The sequence below is a fragment of the Dipodomys ordii genome, unplaced genomic scaffold (genome assembly GCF_000151885.1).
Source record: "Dipodomys ordii isolate 6190 unplaced genomic scaffold, Dord_2.0 Scaffold80, whole genome shotgun sequence".
Taxonomy (NCBI): Eukaryota; Metazoa; Chordata; class Mammalia; order Rodentia; family Heteromyidae; genus Dipodomys; species Dipodomys ordii.
Window position 1 is genome coordinate 5,551,373 of NW_012267296.1, and position 21,987 is coordinate 5,573,359.

Genomic DNA, 21,987 nt, shown 5'->3' on the forward strand with positions numbered 1-21,987 from the left:
TTTTGTTTTACTTTTTATTTTCAGTTGAAGGTGAATCTTGGAGAAATGTTTTAGAAACAAAAGATATTCATAAGACATTTTGTAGCTCTTGGTTATCATTTTTTTCTCTTGGAAGAAGATGCACTGATCACAGAGCTAGGGAAAGGCAACCATGTGTGAATCAAAAGAATTATGGAGTACAAGAATATTGACCTATTTATACTGATGAAATTGAACAAGATATAATTCAGATTTGTTTGGAAATAACAGCAGTAGGGTTTGTAAATATCTTCTTATTTTCTATATATTAATTTGCAAGAGTTGTACTATATGTTCTGATACAGCTGAAATTTTAAAAAGAAAAAATGACAAGTGACAAATTCAAAATGCTTTTATTTATACTGAAGTTTAGCAAGTACATTTTTAACAAAGTAAGTGTACTTTAACTTAACATATGGTAAAACAGAGAAACCATACATGTAAGTTTCTAATCTCTAACACACTACCATATTTTTTTTCTTTGAAAGACAAAAAGCCAAGCTGAAATGAGCATAGAAAAGCATCAAATACAATCAAGTTACTTTAGCCATTCGGATTTAGATCCTATCCTTAAACTGGGAAATCTAATGCGAAGACAAGGTTTAGATCATTGCCTTTACAATATACACACATTCCTTTCAAAAGTGTAACATTGATTGGGTATTTGCTTCAATAAGGAAAGCTTTGCTGATAAACACAACTGAAATATTTCCATGTTGAACAGTTTCAGAGACAAACTGGAATCACAAGCATCTTCATTTATGTAAAGCCAGCAGGGACCTTTCAGGCCGAATAAAACTGTTGTGCCATTGCTAAACAGTAATAGTTACCTCCTTTAAAAAAAAGAAAACAAGTTAGTTCTGTGGAATAATTCTGATATATACTTAAACACACTAAAACTTTTATCTCCAAGAAACAAAAATAAATTAACACAACAGGCTTGATTTAATATAGTGGTAAATTTGAACTTAATTTATGTTAATGTGTCAGTTTTCAAAGATTCTTTGAGTTTCATTCTACAGCTCGGTTTGTCTTTCCACAGCATTGAGGACATTAAAGACTGATAGACTTTCCATAAACTATGTTACCATGCCTATAGTGAGCTATATATTTTTTCCTTTTCTTTACATAATGTTACAATTGAAGTCTCCATGGTTTACCAAAAACGGGATGGCGTCTAGTTTTTTATCTAAAATAATGACACTATACATGTACAATTTCCTTTTTCCCAGCTCAACCTAAGACTGTGTATACTGTATGAAGGGAGACTTGGTCTGAATATCATTTTTAGTGTGATGTTGATGGAACCAATATTCATTTAGGTGCTGGTAAACCAAAGAGTCCATTACATACTACAGTTAGATAACATCTATGATGTTATCTAAAAGTTACCATTGGAAATTAAAGGGGAAAAATTCTCCATCTTTTTGCCTTAACATTGCTATCCACAAAAATATGAATAATTTAGTAAAATTCCATTACCTTTTCTTAAGAAACAGTTAAAATGTACATATTTGTGAATAAATTGTGCCATCATCACATATGACCAAGAAAAAAATACATTATCATGCTAGACTGATACGCTCAGTACAAAATTAACTCAGTCTGCTAAAGCTTACCATTTTAAGGAAAAAAACACATTATTTTAAAAACCTTATGTAAAATTTTATATTATTTATTCCTTTTGTATAGATAGTATCATGGTAAGTTAGTGAAATTTTCTTGAAAACATCATAGAAGTAAAACTACAAGTGTGGCACAGTAATGGAAGAATAAAAGAATTGAATCTGTTTAGAGAGTTGGAGGGCTAGATTTCAATAGGGGACAACCAAATATTTTCCCCAAGAAACCTGTAGAAATCACCTACATTTTTTCAGGGACCGGAAGAAACACATTTGTGCTTTTGGAAGCTGATCATCTTTCACCTCAGAGAATTGCTAAGGCTCCTTTGTGAATGGAGTTAGATAATATTTCCTGTGATGAAATTGACCAGTTTTAGTTGCTCAGTCTTTCTAGTCTACCTCATACACTGTATACACAGCCCTCATTTCAAAGAAAAATTTCAATATCAAGTGGCAAAGTCGTTTTACCAAGATTGAAATTTATACAACACTGCAAAACTTAGATCATGCAGTACAAATTGTGAACGTTACAAACTTGAAAACAGTAACAAAACAGATTATGTTCTCTACAAAAAAAGTGCAGAAATACAGTAATGAATGGCAAAAGACAATCACCATTTGTACCTTACACAAAAAAGAATTTCTGAAAAAATTATTATGCTTAATACTTACTTTTTTTAATTAAAAGGCAAACATATCTACCCAGACCCTCCATTAAATGTGCCTGCTTATAGGCCTATCAGAAAGTTTCCACAGCAGCTTGAAAATCCAAAGAAAAACTAGGCTAGCAAAAAGACAGTACTAATGTGATTGTTTTAACCTAGAATACAATAAATTAAAATTTCGCAGTAGTAAAACCTTTTCTCTCAATTTTGAGAATAGTAGCCAAACAGATTTCATTGGGCCTACTGTTGACATGCATCCATTTACTGTTTTACATATTCCAATCCTGAATGATCATAGGAAGAAGTCAGTATTTGACCTGCTAACACACTGATTCTTAGAGCAATCTCAAAGTTGCCACATTTCAATTTCAAAATGCATTTGAGTTATAATATGAGTGATTTATCATTTAGTAGTAGCTGTCAAAGTAAACTGCTAGATAAACCAAAAACATCTGGAACCATAAACAGAAGAGAGCTGTAGCTGAATTTTAATCCAAACCCGGCATGCTCACTTCATTAGGAACAGGAAACAGCTAATTAGTAATTTAATGTTTCATGTTTTTAAAAGAGTTTGTACTTGAGCTTCAAACAGAGATGATCTTATATGCATTCTGGATGTAAACAAGATTAAAGACCAGGAAAAGCAATGAGCAAAGCTTCTCCAGAGGAATGTTAGCAGTTGGGAACTTACAAGGAGAGACACACACTGGCATTTGGGGAAAGCTGGCACAGTTTATTGCTGTAAGATTTATCAGATAGGTAAAAGGGAGAATTTGATATATAAAACATGGTCATTTTTTAAACATACAAATGCAAGCTCATGCAGTCTTCTTAGCATAGCATTGCCTGACATGGCAGACCCCACAGCAGAGAAGGCTGGCATGGCCTTTTCCATATTGGAGACCTTCTGTGATCAGCTGAATTATCTAGCCTTCAAAGTCCACAACTGGCTTTCCCAAGCCCCAGGAAGTGTGAGACTTGCATCCTGCGTATGTATTTCAAAACTGTGAAAGGAATAGCTAAAAACAAATGTCATAAAGAAGATATGCTGGAAAAGTCCAGGAAAAAAAAACACCCCACATAAGGCCTACTTATGGTTCAACCAAGTTAAATAAAATATCTCTCTTTGTAAAGATACAAAAGTGTCTTATTAGCTAACTTAATTTGAACTTGCTGTTTGATTCCTCATACCATTCTATAGATACTGTCTGAATACATAAGGGGAAGATAATTTTAGATATTACATTTTGTTACATAATTGTTATTCATTTGATATTTGATATCAAAAAATTTCATTTGATTTGCCTCAGTCCTTCTTCATGACTTCATGACACCAGAAACCAAATCCTGTGCATTTGAATAAAAAATTCTTGAGAGCTTACAGTATCTAAAATGTCACATTGATTTGAATTAAGGTAGTATCTAAGAAATGAGCAGGGAGGGGGATCATTCCAACAGAAATTTTACATAATGCAACAGGAAACTGATTATTAAGGAATGGACAAAATCTGAATTGGCTCTTGGCATAAGATGAGTAGAGCTTTTGTCACATCAAAATTTAAATATAGCACAAGGTATTAGATTTTGCATGGAAGGAGAGCACCTTTGGTGAGGCATTAAATGATTTGATCATGGAAATACTGCTCTATTTGACTCATAAGAGGCATGAAAATGATGACATATGTCTGCCACCGTCTGTGGCCAGGTCACCACTAGGTAAACAGTTAATATTTCAGGCCATTTCCTGGGCAATTCAAGCCAAATGACCTATTTAGTCCTAGTCACTGAACATGTTAAGATATCTGACCATGTCTAGATTAGAGGGTGAATTATAGAAAATATCCATAATGTTAATAACCCATCATCTGACTTTCTCCTTTCTTAGATGTCTAATAGACTTTCCTTCTGTTTCCTTATTAATAAAAAAACAAAGAAGAAGGACAATTGAGGATGGGAAAAGAGAAGAAAGAACAAAGGAAGTATTGGGGGTATCTTTTTTTTTATCAGGGCCTTCTTTAAAGGTAAGGAATGTCCTAATATTAAGGAGTTCAATATTTTGCTGCAATATAAAACATTCAATGGAAAATGGAAAAAAATCTAGAAATTAGAGCTCCTTATGTATCTTTAGAAAACACAGCAGGCAACATACTTTTTTCTCCTATAAAAATGAGATTCTAGGATTCAATAAGAAATATTGATCATTTGTACAATTGAATTGCCTCCTGATTTAATTTTGTCAAGTATCATTTGGACAAATATAAAGCTCTTTCCTGATAACCAAAGCTTAAAGTAGGTGTGATTGCATTTTATTTTCTCCCATACTCTCTAGAAATAGCATTTTCTCTATCTTAAGTCTTCTTCCACCTACTTACCCCATTAGGAGTTTGTTGTGTGGATAAATGTAATGTTTATGAACTCCTTTGGAAGAAAGGGGTTAAAGAAAGTATTATGTTCAATGACCTTTTTTTAGCCCCTAAAACTTGTGAGGACCATTCCCTAGCACATCTCTCCTGTATGTGCAAGGTTCTATTGATCAGTCATAAACAAATAGTAATTGAAAATTCCATATTATAAGAATTTGAATATGAATTCTAAAGAATTACAACACTAGGTAAGCAGGTAACTGCTACAGCACCCTATCCGTGCCTATGATCAGTTGGAGTTCCGGCATCAGTGTTCATGCTGCACAGAGAAAACAATAAAACCTGGTCAAAATTTCATTCCAACAAAGAAAATTCAAAATCTATTCAATGTACTTCACTGAAAACCAAAAACTCATTTTTATACCATTTTGACTGTTTTATATATGTTTAAAATTGAAGTAAATCTATATGCAATAAATGTATTATTCTATTAGCTCTATCCATTGATCAAATATTCACTTTGGTGAGTTACATTATATTAAAATAAAATTATACAAAGGTGAGTAAAATTGTAGATTAAGACTTAATGTTATTCTCTAAGGGTTATATCAGTAATGTAAAAAATGGTGTAAATGATATTTCCTAATTCTAAAATATGCTGATGAGCCCCTTGAGCATGTTTTACTGCTTTATAATCTGCAGCAAAATGCATGACTAGCTTAATAAACTGGCAATTAGGAGCTTTTCTGTTTTTCTCCATGGGCTAAAATGTAAGCAAAGATCTGTTACAGATTCTATAAGTCAAAATCTTTGTTAAGGGTTTCAATTTTCCCTCAGGATGAGATATCCTTCTCTGACAAAAATGGTGGTTATTTGAAAGTAATGGCTCATTTTTGTTTTGTAGAAAATCACTACATGTGCTGTACCTTGTTTTCTGGAAATTTAGTTTATGTATATAATTAAATGCCTTTGTGATTTTTCCTACATGTTTACTTACAAGTGTTTCTTCATCACTTGCTCACCTATTTAAACAAGAGGACTCTTTTAAGCACTAATAGGCTTCATTACAGGCAGACTTTAGGTTATTCAACTTTTCTTTGGTGGCAGATAAACTATTTTTGAACAAATGGAAATATAGAAACTAAATTCTAAGATGTAGGTTCTTTAAGTTGCTTAATTAAAATGATGAGCACTATATAATTTTCCATCAAGTATGATCACCTCTGGAATGCCAAGTTTTCCTAACCTGAACAAGAAAAGTACATAATTATGTGCAGGCTCCATCAGCATATTTCAGTCTTTACCTTAAAATACATATAGAATAAATTTTATATACTTTTCACTTGTGGAAATATGTGAGCATATGATATTTTCAAATCAAATAAACAATTATAGATGAACTTATTTAGAGTTCCAGTCTGTTTTTAGTAGAGTTATGTTTGTATGCAGCTACTTATTTGAGAGAAGGAAATGTAGACCATTATAAATTAGAGGTAAATAATAACATAGTATAGCATTTGCTTCTTTGTTTAGAGACTAACTTAGAAATAATTTAATAACTTTAAAACTTCATTAGTCATTAATTTTAAGTCATTCTTTCAGAAGGGTTTTACCCTTGTTTTAGAATTTGAACATCTAAACAGAAGTTTCTTTTAAATAATAATCCTTTCACTGTTTTAGATCTAAAAGTTTGGATTTATCATTGAATCAGAAACAAGGCTGGTATAGGTTATCTCCCTTTCTACAAATGCTATGAGATTAGAGATACAGTCTCTCTTGCTCACTTTTAACTTATTCAGAATTTGAAATAGTTTTTTCACTACTGAATTTCTATGTACTATAAAACATCATAAAAAGAGCATGGATACCACTGTGTTGTCACATGGGTTAAAATATATAAATACCTTTTCTCTAAGTATGTGTGGAAGAAAATAGATTTAAAAGAAAGTGTCACAAATCAGTTATATGCCAGATATTTCATTTCTGCTTAAAATCACATTGTCAATAGAAATGCTACATTTATGTGAGTTTTATAAGGTATAGAAATAATGATAAATTCTGATTTCCATATATATATATATATATATATATATATATATACATATATATATACATGCCAGACTTTACACCTAATTTATTTATGAAAAAGGTTAGGCAAATATTTGAATTTGATTTTATTAAAATTAAGGTAGGGACATTTCAAGGTTAACATTAAGTCAATTTTTGATTGAGGACCCTGACTATTGATTGGGGACCTTTTTGCATTTTAATTGTACTTCCAACATACCAGCTATTAAGGGCTATAAAAAACGTATATGTCTCGTACAGAGACCTGCAAATTTGGGGCCACATCACAAATTAGAAACACTTAAGTGGAAATTAGTAGTGTGATAATGGCTAGTTACATCAGGAATCAATTTAATTGTTAATGCTATATGCAGAACACTATCTTCTTTCACAATATTCTTGTAGATTATGAAAGTGTATGGTTTTTTGCCTTTATCTTTAAGAAAGCTAAGGTGTTTAGGAAGCAGAAACAGGTGTTGTCTGAAGGAGAGTGGGGATTAAGAGTGGGGGTGGAGAATAGAATGGAAAGTGAATAAAATCATAATACCCAATATGCATACATGTAATGAAACTAGAAAATCTGAGATAATGAACGGAGTTAGAATATAGGGCAGCAGAATGTGAAAAATACAGTAGATGACACTGATCAAGTTGCATAGTATACATGAATGAACACATTAGATTGAAAGTCTTTCATAGAAACACTTCAAGGTAATAATAGTAATACAACTAATAATAAAGAATCTTAAGCTCAAACTATAACTTATAAGTATGTAAGTTAAAATGTTTTATAAAATAAAATTAGTTTTATATAGTATACATATGGAAATATTTTAATGTAATAGTTAAGCAAAATATGTTGTAATCATTTTGTAGTCATTATTTTGCAAAATTAGTAGACCATAATTTGTATGTTGTTTTAAGTGACAACATCTAATATTCCCTGTAGAAAGTTAAAATGAAAACTTTACTGATCATTAAATGACTGCTCCAAAATGCTATGATCAACATTGCATTCATTAATTTTTATTGTTTTAAAGGAAATAAAAACACTGATTCACATGTAGGACAATCAGTAAATTAAGAAGATAGAGAAAACTTTATAAAAGTTTCATAAAGAAAAAATAGAAAAAGTTTTATAGAGAAAAACGTTTTATAGAGTCTTTATAGGGAAAACAAAAAAGTTATGATTTTTTGGAAGCTAGGAGGGGAATTGGTAAAAATGTTGTGCTGATAATCACTTGTATTATTAAAAGTATACTGTAGCTTAATATGTCCATTACTATCAATATTAATGTTCACAACTTCATAGTAAGAAACTATGAAAAACAGTCTTTTTTTATTCCTAGTTGATCTACTCTACAAAATTTTAAAGAGAAATGATACTTGTCTACACTTACTAAGAGAGGTTCAAATGATGATTAAATTATTGTAAGTTTAAGGCAATTTTGAGAAATGAGTCCCAAACTACAATCCTCCCTTACATGCACTGTTCTTCATGGGGTAATACTTCTTAATAAATAACCTAGTTCTCCATGAGACAGTTCTTGTTTTTGAATGAATGCTGGAGCTCAAACTCAGGTACTGTACTCTGATTCCAGTTTGTTTGTTTTGTTGATTGTGGGACTTGAACTCTGGGCCTGGGTGTTGCCCCTCAGCTCTTCAACTCAATCCAAGTGCTTTACCGCTTGAGCTACAGCACCACTTCTGGTTTTCTGGTGGTTAGTTGGAGATAAGTCTCACTGACTTTCCTGCCTGGGCTGGCTTTGAACCGCAATTGTCAGATCTCAGCCTCCTGAGTAGCTAGTATTACAGGCATGAGTCACTGGTGACTGGCTTTTTTTGTTGTTGTTGTTGTTTTTGTGCCATGACTGCGAAGTACCACTTAAGCCATGCCTCCATCGTTGATGGTTTATTAGCGTCTCACGGACTTTTCTGCCACAACCAAAACATCATGAGTAGCTAAGTTTACAGGACTGACACAACGTGGCCAGGCTTTATCAGAGAGTAGTGATATGTAATGAGGGCAGTGTCTAAGTTCCTACTACCAACATAGCAAGCAAATTGACTTCTCTTGGGATATTTCAATACCTACAAAGCTTAGGTTAATCATACATATCCAAATAACCATATAGAGACAGTATTGCTAAGAAGATACTTTTGTTAAGAATGACACTAAATTCACTGTCCTATACATGTACCAGCAATTGCCCCCTTTCCCCCACTACTTCATTCATTATCACTGCAAGAGTGATAAGCATGGTGGCACATACATGATTAAGAACCCAATAAAAATAATGCTTTTTGTAAGAGTAGTATGGAGATAATACTATATTATTACAGTTTCATGTGACACTATTGCAAATATTATTTAATAAAATACAAAGTGAATTTGCAAAATAAAATTTCAATTTTAGAAGACTTTCTCCCTCATGTGGTTCCTCAGGTATATATAGATTGTGGTTAGAGTAGGGCAAATTCCCAGTTTAAAATTTGTACTATACATGTAAAAAAATGAAGTATAAGATATAACTGATCTAGCAGCCATAAAAGTTGACTTAAACAATACTTCTTAGGTTATAGTTTAAAAAAGACCTGTCAATTAATGAAATGTTTCTATAGACTAGAAGTACTGGCTAAAGAACAACCTATCTTGGCTTGCAATTCTCACTATCTGGCTATCATTGTGATTTCACTTGTTATATGAATGAGATATAGCTGGAATTTTAGGATTTAAATATGTAAGTGACATATTATATAATCAGAATCAGTGAGAAGGTCTTTCAGTTACTACAAAGCATTTTGGACCTATGCTGGTAATTGGAGTCAGGTACTCCTTCATAAGCAGGACCTAAATGATCAAGTAACTTCATATCCTCCTAAATAGAAATAGAAGCATCATCTGTGCTCTAGCCTGGCAGGTTTTCAATAGCACAGAGGTATAGTATTATTTGGGAAAAACATCACCATTCAAAATAAAATCTTGTGGAGGATGAAGAAAGTAAGAGAGTTTTCCTGAGTATGAAAGTAAAAACTGCTATCTGATGAAACTTGCAGAGAAAAACAAAACTGCTATTTACTGGGTCTTTTCCTACAGAATAGCTGCTTGAGCTTTTCCCACTTTGTGAGGACAGCAGCAGTAATAGTTCCCTACTTAGTACCGGGCCTTTAGTCTCTGACTTCTATTATCTATCTATCTATCCATCTATTCACTCACTTATTTATTTTTGTTGGTCATGGGGTTTGAACTCAGGGCCTGTGTGCTCTCCCTGAGCTTTTTTGCTCAAAGCTAGGCTGTAAGACGTTGAGCCGCAGTGCCACTTCTGGTTTTCCCAGTGGTTAATTGGCGATAAAAACAAATTTTCCTTCCCAGGCTGGCTTTGAAACTTCAATCCTCAGATCTTAGCCTCCTGAATAGTTAGGATTACAGGTGTGAGTCACTTGCTCTTGGCTCTGACTTGTGTTATAGAAGGAAATTTCCACTTTACAATGGGAGTCTTACAGAGTCTGTGGATATCTTCCAATACAGCACAAGACTTTGTGAAGAAAGAAACTAACAATTGATGAAGTGAGCGCAAGAAGTAGACAGAAGAACTTCTAAGAAAAGAGCACACTGTGTTAGAAGGGAGTAGAAAAGCCTATTCAATGATTTCTAATTGCTTTGTTATCATTTTCATTTTTCTTATATTTATGACAAAATACTCTTCCAAATTCTACTCAATCACAATCCTATCACAAGGGCAAATCGCCTTTAGTAAATACTTACTTGGGATCTTAAGCTCTTTGGAATAATGTTGTTTGAAGTTACTAAGTGAGTCAAAAAGCAAAAAGACAAAGTCTCAGGGGTCAAAGAATTAGCATGATGCAAATTGATCTTGAGAGAATGGATAAAATATACATGTTTATGGATATTATACATTGAAATATATTTTATAATATATGCATATTGAGTTATGTTATGTTATAAAATATGCATTTTTAATACATAGAAATTTTTTTGTATCTGGCACTTTAGTCACATTGCTTTTAATTCTTTCTTGACATTTTTGAGAGATAATATATGAACAAAATTATTAAATTTATTTCCTTGAATGGTTAGCTTACACACTGAATACACTTCTACATGTATTCCTAAACAAAAATGATTCACAAGGAAAAAATATTTATTATGTTTACTTTTATCACAAATTTTATTTTACTTTTGTATTTAGGTTGGATTTCAATATCTAATTCTAGTGTGTTGGTGGCAAAAAGAAGGAAAAACTATTTAAGATTCCATCCTATTTATGGAGAAAGATAGAAGAAAAACATTTTAGGACGTAAGTCATTTTATGTCTTTGTAAAACACATACTATAATGTAAAAATAGCTCAAGGACATTGACATTCCACTTGAAAAACAAAGTGCTTAGGTTGTATTTTTTTCTTTTACCCAAACAAATGCAAAGGCAGAAACAGCACAACGTATCTGGGCGTCCTTGTGCTTTATGATGCTATCTCCCCTGAACACCTTTTTATTCTTTTATTATATAACTAGAAAGTTGTTGAATGTCTATTTTCTAAATGCCTGTTTTCTAAAAATTAGGAATTTCATATTCTGTGGTTAATTTACCTATTATTACTATTAAGATGATAATGTCATTTTTGCAAAAAATAATTAAAATACATGCACTTTCAATTGGACTTGTAGCACCTAACAATGAAATATAGTCATACAAAAGTTAACTATGGTATAAACATCCAAAAGAAGAAGTCTCACTGTGATCATAAAATGATGTTATTTTCTGTTCAGCAGTTCATGTTACTGCTGTTAATGCTAATTAATTAAAGGAGCTGTTGCAGTAATGTTCAAACAGGGAATCTGAGAAACTGAGAGGGCTTTTAGGTCTCCAACTGAAGTTAAGTCAATCTGGGCATAGGCAATCAAATGAAATGAAATAACTTGTCAGTGCTAAGCTTGCAAAAACTGTGAAGTTTGACTAGGGAGTAAAAGGATTATAATTAGATTTCCAATTGGATAATAACTAAATGGCAGAACGCAGTAAAAAGAAAATATTACTTTGTTAGATAATGGTACTGCTGTTTGGTTTTAGTTTTTATCTGCTCACTTGTACTTGTGCTAATTTAATTTGGTTTTATCAGCAAAATGCACTACACAAATGGCACTTGAATGTCATTTGCAAAAATCATTGATCTGAAGGTGCACTTAGTGACACCTGGTATGTTTATTTCATGTGAAGCAAAGATTAGTTGATAAGATGGTTGATGTGCTGTCTTGTAGTTCCCCAGCTGAGTTATTGAAACCTGAATGGAGTCATATTAGTGTATATACTTCACTGAAAACTTCACCTCCAGAGATTTCAGACACTGTCATCATACTGAGTATATATTCACTGCTATAGTGCCTGCAAACGTTCTGGAGAATGGTAAAGAGCTAACAAGGAAGTTGTGCAGATATTCTTTCACTGGAAAATGGATGTATGATTTTTTTGTCCTCAAAGAAATAATTAAGTATATAAAATGAAAGAAAGAAGCTGATAAAGTTGATAATACATATGAGAATCATAGTTCATGAGTATTTTGCACTAAAATTTATGTGGACATTATAATAAAATTTGACATGACTTTATTGCTTCCAAGGGTGGCCAGACAACATTTTTCCAATTCAAGAGATTTTACAGTGGAACTAATTGAATTTCAAAGGAAAAGCACCAGCTTTAATGATACATTTCTATCCAGCAGAGCTATCGACAATAGAAAGAGAAAGGGCTTCAGTGTTGTCTGAACTGTTTGGTGTGATGGCAATGAGTTTTGGAAATGGCATTGTATTGACATACATGAATTGATTCTCACAAACAGGAAATAATATTCTAATTAAAAATGGATAATTTGGGGAGGTAAAGTACATGAAAACAATATTAAAATATGGTTTAAAACAACACTAAAACAAAAAGATATTAAAGTTCAGATGGAAAAATATAATACACCAAGGCAAAATTCTTAGAAAAATAAGGAAGATGAATGCATTTTATGTTTTCCTACTATGATATCTTTTGTAAAGTTTGTCAATAAATATGTAAGCAATCTTTCAATTTGGACTGACAATATTGGGATTTTAATGCAGTTATTTGACCTATTTGAACTATATTAGAGATAACCATCTAATCCCCTGGTTAAATAAAAAAATAACATTTTGCTCAAATTAACTGAATTTTGATATAATATGATTGTACAATCATTTTAACATGAGATATTTATGCAAGTTCCCAATGACATTGAGAATCTTATTACTTGTAGTGTTTAAATGTTGTACTAATTAATGACATAATTCCATTATTATCATAAATAATTATATTGTACTCTAAAGGGCAGATGTTCCATAAGAAAGTATTAATAAATCATATATATATATTTATGTAAATATATGTATGTGTGTGCGTGCATATTGGCAGTACTAAGATATGAAACTCAATGATTTTTCAATTTGTTGGCAGGCACTTGAGCCAAGCCTCCAGTCCCATCATATTTTCTATGAGCACAAATGCCACAAATGCCAAACAATTTGATTTGTATTTTAAAAAATAAGTCAATTCCTTTGTTTTAATATAAGCTCCAGCCCAAACCATCTAAAATTCTATTGCTTTCTGGTTTGTTAAGATAGACAACAGCCATAGAAGTTATTAAAAGCAAATAATCGGCATGTCTTTCCTTATGTACAAATGAATATACATAAGCCATTCTTTACAAGTATTATAAAAATAAAATTTTGGAGAATAATAACTTCTGCATATATGACCAAAATAGCAAGAAATGAAATAAATTTGGGACAATTTGAATGCTTCCATTTATCTCAAAGTTTGGCAAAACAATACTAATATGTTCTGTAGGCTAAATTATATGTGGAAGAAATAGTAAAGAACTGGATGGAAGCACAGGGTTAAAGGATAATGACACTTTTTCGTAGTGTGTGTGGTTTACTCCCTCTGATTCTAATATTAACCTTATATCCTACTCAAATTAGAGGCATAATCAAGATCAATATTCCTTGATGACAGTGTCTGAATTTCTGTGTCACTGATTCAGAAAAGATGAATTCAATGTTTCCAGCTAATATACGCCCTACTACATTCCTGGTATGTGAAGGCAACCTCCAATTCCAGGTCCACAACTGGTGAGATTTTCTTCATGAACTTAGTTGCAGCAATTGATTGGTCAAACAACAAATTCCATTCAAATTTGTTTTACTAACATCCTAGACACAGTCTTTAAATTGAGGTTAGAAAGCAGGCAAGCAGAAAATGGATAAGAAACAGTAAATCTTCACTGGCCCACTTAAGTGTGCAGGCTTTCACATCTAACAAAGTTAATGCATTAGGTATATACAGGTGCAGCAAAATAATCCATTTCCAGAAGTGGAATAAGCTCTGATATGCCCAAATGTATAAAGATGATTTTCTAAACACTACATAAGTGAAGGTTTCTAAATTTCATGAAACTGCCACATAATATGTTGAATCTTTGGACAAATGCATATGGATCTTTTGGATCACATCTGTTGCCTTCATATAGGTACAGACACACAGTACAAAGAATCAGTTTGTTAAATCTTCCACAAAGAACATATTCATGGACATGTTTGCTTTTTAAAATTAGGAAATAAGTATCGCAGAGAAAGGTCTATTTTTAAGTAAGGATTTTGTTTCATAATAAGTGTGAACAATAAATGTGAACTACATAAATGTAAAGGGCTAGAAAAGTACATTAGTATTACATCGGTTAATTTCCAACAGTCATATGAAATTCCTATTTTTAACTGTTTCCATTCATGAGATTATATTCATGTATTTCATATGATTTCTTTTTTTAAATTTCATTTTATTGTAAAGATTCTGTACAGAGGGGTTACAGTTACACGAATAAGGTAATGAGTATATTTCTTGTCAAACATTTTAACCTCCTCCTTCTCATATGTTTCCTTACTACCAAATATATAAAATTTTTCCAATGATCTAAGTATTAGTAGAAGTAATGAATTATGAATCACACTCTTCATATTTAGGTAGTTTCTTAAATTAGTGTAAAGATTTATAAGTTAAAAATTATGTCTAGAATATCTGTAATATATCAGTAAGTTACAATTATTATATTTATGGCCTTTGCAAATAGCAATTAGTAATGCTTAAAAAACTTAAAAGTAAATTACTATCATAGTTATACACTTTTAGAATACTTCTACATATAAATGCATACCCTTTTCACAACTAAACATATAAGAAATTTGCTCATATTGTATATGTGAAATTTGTACTCTAAATGCAATTGTGTTGTTATTCTGTTTTGAAGTCACATGAAGTGTATTTTTCTAAAAAAATATCAGTGCACGTTGCTTCTTATGTCATATTATAACAACAGTAAAACTTATTCAGCCTCTTTGAGTAGTAACATAGGATTTCATTCCCACATTCTCCAGGGGTTATATATTAGCAGATTATCGAAGTATGCTTTTTACCATACCTTGCATAGCAGCACTATCATGAGGAGTCCCATTGCTTTCTATTTCAATATCTGGAATTCCAGTATCTGAAAGAATTGGCAATCAATATTTAGATGCAATTCTATATTTTCTAATTCACATTAAAAGTAGTAGTTTTGGCTCACACGTGTAAACCTAGCTATTCAGAATACTGAGATCTGAAGATCACAGTCTAAGGCCAGCCCAGAAAGTCTGGGACTTTTCTTCATTTAACCACCAAATATAACCAGAAGTGGAGCTGTGCTCAAGTGATAGAGCACTAACCTTGAGCAAAAAAGCTAAGGGACAGCACCCAGGTTCTGAGTTCAAATCCAAGACTGGCATATATACACACATAAAAGTGAGTAGTTTGGTCCTATGGATAATGCCAGGCCTTAGGTAATGTGTGTGTGTGTGTGCGTGCATGTGTGTGTGCGTGCATGTGTGTGCATGTGTGTGTGTTTAATAGTAGGAAAAATGAAAAATAATGATAAACTGTAGCTGAATTACACAATTGAAATATGTACTTCCAGGGACATAGTAAATACCGATTTATCCCATTTCTTTATGGTGAATTTTAGGATTTTAATCCATCTATAAATACATGCTAAAACCATCAGACTGTCCTGACTAGAATGAAAAAAAAAACAATGAATATGATTGCAGAAATGGAAGTGAATTTATAAGTTGTGATGGATGATGGTATTATCTTTATGCTAAGTGCAAGTGTTAACCAAAAATTATGGTTTGTGGTCTTTAAGTAGTCCCAGCTTTAGGAGCAAATGCATTACTATTGTGCTCTTTAGATAAGCTACAAAAGCTAGGAATCATCATCTGAATAGATTCTGAGTGCATATACTTATGGGAAAGTATGTGTATTTACTTGAACATTTAATTCACATTGGGTCAGAATGAGGTAAAATATTGCTACCTGTTTTCAAAATTAAATATAAAATGAGAAAAGATTGAAATGGAAAGATTCCACAGTAATTCCAAGAATATTCTTAGAGCCAGGCACCGCTGGTTCACACTTGTAATCTTAGCCACTCAGGAGGCTGAAATCTGAGAACTGCAGTTCAAAGCCCATGGAAATTCCCAATTAATCACCAAAAGGTCAGAATGTACCTTTGGCTCAAGTGGTTGAGTGCTAGTCTTGAGCACATAAGCTCATGGTCTGTACCCTGAGTTCAAGCACCAGGACTGGCACACAAAAGCAATTCTTAGCAAACTTTACCAATCACATTCTCTTATTACATTAACATTGATGGAGTCAGAATAAAAGTAATCAGCATCTTAGTGTTGATGAAAATCAACTCCAGCACATATCAACGTTAGTTAACATGGATAGATCTAAAACACTTATATTAGTCTAACTACCTATACTAAGTTTGAAAATTTTTGTATTATTTCTAGGATTTTTGTACCAACGGTAATTGAGATTATTTGGGTTTGCTTAACTTTACATTGACTTTTAATTATTTCTGGACAAAGTGTTCATCTCACCCCCTTTCTCTTTTATTTTCATTTTCCATATTTCCTCCTTCCTTCCTTCCTTCCTTCCTTCCTTCCTTCCTTCCTACCTACCTACCTTCCTTCCTTCCTTTCTCTTTCCTTCCTTCTTTTTCTCCCTCTCTCCCTTCTTTCCTTCCTCCCTCCCTTCCTTTTTCCTTTATTATTCACCTTTAAATCAGATTTCTCTTTGTTTACATAGAAAATGAAAGTCACTACCTTTCAACATCCTCAGGCCACTGTCATTATTAGTAGTTTGCTTAAGTGCCTGCTCCACTTGCTCCCGACGCTTTGATTCAAATTCCAAGGCTTCCTGCAGTTTTCTTTTGGCTTTTTTCTCCTTCTTCAGGCGCTTTTGCATGGTAGCTGAAATGTGGAGAAGTAATTTACAAATTCCTCATCAATATAACAGTGCTGCAGGTTTTGATGAGTTACAAACCACTGATACAGGTGTAGAAAGAGAGAGACAGAAATGTACCTGTTGACATAAAACAGATATTTTTGGTCCCAATTCTCATTTGGTTCATCCATGGGAATTTTGTTCACTACATCAATTGCATAACCAAAAACCTCAGTGTAAGTGCAAAATGTATATGTTCTGTAGTATGCATGCACTTGTATGGTGATGGCTTGCAGAAGTATTTTCTACTTTGATACATTTCATGCATTTAATGACAGTATTAAATATTTTATATTTCTCTTAAACTATTCTTATTCATTAAGTAATTGCTCTTCATGTTTTAAAATAAAAACCCTGAAAATATATTAGGTTACATAACATGGTTATTAAAACAAAAGTGGATGGTGTCTATTTCTCTCAAATACCAGCAGTTTTAAAGGAAAAGATTAATGCACCTATCAGTTTCTTCTTTCCCTTGTATACACACACATGTACAGAATATTTTTCAGCAATGATTATATGACGTTATTAAAATGTTACTACAGCAATGTCTTTGACAATCGAGAAAAGTCAAAACACAACAGCAAAGCCAAAGAACAGCTTCTATGCCTCAATTCTAAAGGTTTTATGTTTCCATGAGAAACTTTAAACTGTGCTCATGCAAGATTATTTCTAAACTCTAAACCTTAAATCTATGACATTCCAGCAAATAAAGTTATTGAACTCCATAAATATACTAGTTTATAGAGGTTCTAAGTGGATATGGTATTTTCTGAATAAGTTTCAATTAAAAAATAAGATTCTGAAGTTTTGGCAATAAAACAAATTATGTAACATATGAAAGAAATTTTGGTGGTACTGGTTTTGAACTGAATTCTAAGTTTTCTGGGCAAGAGCTTTACTGTTGAGTTACTATTTAAGTCCTAGATTTTGAAATGTTAAAAGCATTCATATATATTTAACATATTTCAACTTAACTGATTTGTAGGCTAATTTAAATTTCAGTTCTATTCATCTCATAGTCACTGTTTTTTTTTTTCTTTTTTAGGTCCAGTCTTAGGACCTGAACTCTGGGCCTGGGAGGTCTCCCTCAGCTCTTCAGCTCAAGGCTAGCGCTCTACCACTTCAGCTACAGCGCCAATTCCAGCTTTTTCCTTTTTGCTTATGTGGTGCTGAGGAATCGAACCCAGGGCCTCATGCATGCAAGGCAAGTGCTCTACCACTGAGCCACCTTCCCAGCCCGACACTGTCTTTTTCTTTAACTAAACTTGAGCAACTTGAAAACAGTAAGTTATAATTACATTGTCATAAACTTCAAACAAAAATTCATGTCTCACATAGTAACAAAATTGAATGTAGAAAGAAAATATGGTTCCTAGTATTTTTGATGAAAGAGTTGAATATAGTTAAACATAAAAGTTCTTTACTATAATCATATTAATATCATTCAAATAACATCAATTTAAGCAGATATCTAGATTTATTAGAATAATCTCAATGTTATTACTCTTTTCCTATTTTATTAGGATATTTTAGGCATATAAAGGTGTTTCATTGTGATGTGTGCACCCATGTATACATTACAACTTGGTAAAACATATTTCCATTGTTTAAACGAGATATCTGAATTTATTGACATTAATGAAAAATGTAACATTTTTCATTATAAGCAATTTTTCTATCTAGTGGAATCAATGATGCAAAATGCTCTATACATTGCATCTGCTGAAAATTACAATCTTGTACATTGTAAACATTATCAAAACCAGCTATATTTTAAAATGATAATAAAGGTAGTTTATTTAGACCCCAATATATGGAACATTTCACTTGAAATATGTGACATGTAGATGTTATGATAATGCTACAAGAGAAGCAATATCATTTCCATGTCATAGAAGGAAATTCAATCTTTAATATTTACCCAGTCCTTAAATTTACCTAAGATCACATAGCTAGAAGTTGGTAAAGGCTGAGAACTAAAGGTTTCATATGTGGTTATCTCAAAGCATGAGGACCACAAAGTTGTTTAAACCAACACACAATCAATAAGGTTTCCTGGAGCTCTATATTTGTATGTTTTTCAATGTTTGCTCTGCAAAGGATATTAGTCTATATGATATATGTGTTTCATTCAAGCAATACTCTGGCAAACAACAAAAAATTAGCAAAGTAGAATTTTTTTAATGTGTACCGTGTTTTGTTCAATTACATTAAAAGGTCAAGTATTCTTTCTATATACATATATATATTGTATATGTTATTATGGAGTTTGAGTATGTAATGTTTTATATATTACTAATTTATAATACATACAATAAATATGTGCACAATGTTCTTTCCATTGAGGAAACATATAGTTTAAAAATTAATATTTTAGTATAGAACTTTTTTATTGTAAAGATGCTGTACAGAGGGTTTACAGTTACATGAGTAAGGTAATGAGAATATTTTTTTGTTGAGCATTGTTACCCACACCTTTTTTCTCCTATTATCCCTTCCTTCCCCCACCTTCACCACTCCTCCCCCCACCCTGCCCCCAAGGCTGTGAAGTTTATTTCCAACATAGTGTCTTATGAGTCTCATTGTTACAATGGGTCATCCTGTGTCCTTACTTCAGAATTTTGTTACTCACTTCTCCTCCCCAAATTAGATAAATGTATATACAAAATGCAGGGTACCAAAATCAAATGCAGTGACAACAGGGGGTTTTCTTTAGTTTCTTTTATATATTCTTCCCCCTATGGTACAAATTAATTTTTAGTGCATAATCCAGTATGTCTCCATTCTCTGCTCTGTCTCCATCTATACATCCACTATCCAGTATTCATCATTACAGTTTGTATTATTTCCTTGCTTCTCACACTGTATCACCTGGCACCATTTACTTCATAAAACTCAAGGGCTCTCTAATATCTGTATATAATCTCCAATATATGAAGTCGTTTCTCTTTGTGCCTATACTGATAACTCTGTCTAGAATACCTGTACATCTCCTTATGTTCATGTGTCCTTATTTAGCCTATTGATCTTTTAATATGCAATCATAATATTCAATGCATATCCCATGAAACTAGGGAAATTGAAGGCAACAGTTGGGTTGGGAGGGATGGGGGAGAATGATGATAACAATGACCAAGATGCATTGTACTCAAAATGACATGTTGAATTGTAACTCCTTTGTACAACTACTTAAGGATAATAAAAATATATTTAAAAAGATAAAAGCATGGGGAAATATATCTTTACTATCTATATTCCCAGCAAGCTAAACAAGCCTTTATCTATATCCCTACAATGTGCACAATTACTTTTTACAAATTTATCTAACAAACAAACTGGTTTTGTCAACCTTCTACAATTTAAATCCCTGAAGGATTTACAGGAACTGAGTTTCACTCTATAATACAAGAATCTAGTACTGGGCCTAGCAGAAGAGTAATTCATGTATAAATATTAATACTCATAGACTATTCCAGATCCAGGTATATTTTCTAAAATTGAGAGAGAATGATGAATACCCATGTTTTCAAATCTGCAAGGGACCCAAAATACAGATCTAATTCTTTTAGCACAGAGACAGCATTCAATTATAACCTTGTGGGTTATACACAGGATTTGATTTGTAGATAGTCATTTCCTCTCAGTATTTCTAAGCTGCCCCGGAGAATATTTCCATTACTATTTCAATACTAACAACATGACATGCATTAAACTTACTTCTGCTTTGAAGTTCCACTGCAAGCTGTCTTTCTAGGTTTTCTCTAATTTCTCTCTCTCTGTAGAGCTCCATTCGCAGCTCCTTCTTTTCTTGCTGAATCTGCTTCTCCTGGATACGAGCATTATCCAAGGCCACTTTCAGCAGACCCTGTCAAAGTACAGCAAACAGCATACAGTTCATCTTATCTGTTTTAACTTTGAAAATATGGAATAATTTATGTAGGTGCTAATGTCTTGTATTACATTTATTTTGTTTATAGAAATATTGTTGACCTGAATGTTGGTCAACAGAGTCTCCACAGAGGACAGACTATCAGCAAAAATGAATGGTCCAGGGAATCCAGGGGGCAAGGCCTGCCCAGGAGCCAGCTGGATCTTGTCCAAGGGCGACTTCATCATTGGAATTTGAACTGGTCCCTCTTCTGCAAGATAAAATTAATATCAAAAGAAGTTTTTATATATTATTAGCTCAAACATTTCACCAGGTCACCTTTAAAAGGTATCTATATAAATTCTGGTCCTGAAACAAAATGATGCATATTCACAATATAGAATACCTATTTTTCAGCTGCCTCTATTGTTCTTATATGATTCAGTCAAGAACTCAAGAATACAAAAGAACAAAGGTAATGGGTAGGAAGAAGTTTTGTGTATATATAATTGATAAAATTTAAGATATATACAAATGACCTGTATTTTTATAAATATAATCACATTCCTTTTTTGGAAAACCAGAAGGATTTTTTCCCTCTTTGTATTTACCTATCTACCCATCTATCTTCAATTATTTTAACAGCTTCATTGAGGAATAATTTATACACAAGACTTCACTTACATGAAATTGATCCTCTGTAGTAATTTTGCATTTTTATCTGACCATCACAACATTACAACATACCTATTGTTAAAACTTTGGATCTCTGGTTTTCACCTTGGTATGCATTATTCTTCATTCTGTAATGGTTTGCCCTTTCTGGATATTATACACAAGTGGAATTATAAAACATGTAGTATTTTGTGCCTGGCTTCTTTCACATGAATTTGTACATGCTCTGTCATGCATCAGGAGTTCCTTCCATTTTCATTGCTAAATAGTATTTTATCCCATGAACA

General features: G+C 32.4%; 1 protein-coding gene across 3 annotated transcripts in view; it reads right to left on the bottom strand.

Annotated features, from left to right (window-relative positions):
• Window positions 1-355: 355 nt before the first annotated feature.
• Dach2 (dachshund family transcription factor 2) overlaps window positions 356-21,987 on the bottom strand; it is a 564,773-nt gene continuing 543,141 nt past the window's right edge. The window contains exons 7-12 of one of the 3 annotated variants that reach the window (XM_013024982.1): window positions 21,148-21,296; window positions 20,875-21,022; window positions 16,974-17,120; window positions 15,248-15,313; window positions 4,941-4,987; window positions 356-851 (exon numbers count right to left, since the gene is read on the bottom strand). In XM_013024982.1, coding sequence (XP_012880436.1) covers window positions 4,983-4,987; window positions 15,248-15,313; window positions 16,974-17,120; window positions 20,875-21,022; window positions 21,148-21,296 — 515 coding nt within the window. In that variant the 3' untranslated portion in view covers window positions 356-851; window positions 4,941-4,982. The remainder of the gene's footprint in view (window positions 852-4,940; window positions 4,988-15,247; window positions 15,314-16,973; window positions 17,121-20,874; window positions 21,023-21,147; window positions 21,297-21,987) is intronic. The other 2 variants (XM_013024981.1, XM_013024980.1) reach the window with 2 other exon arrangements.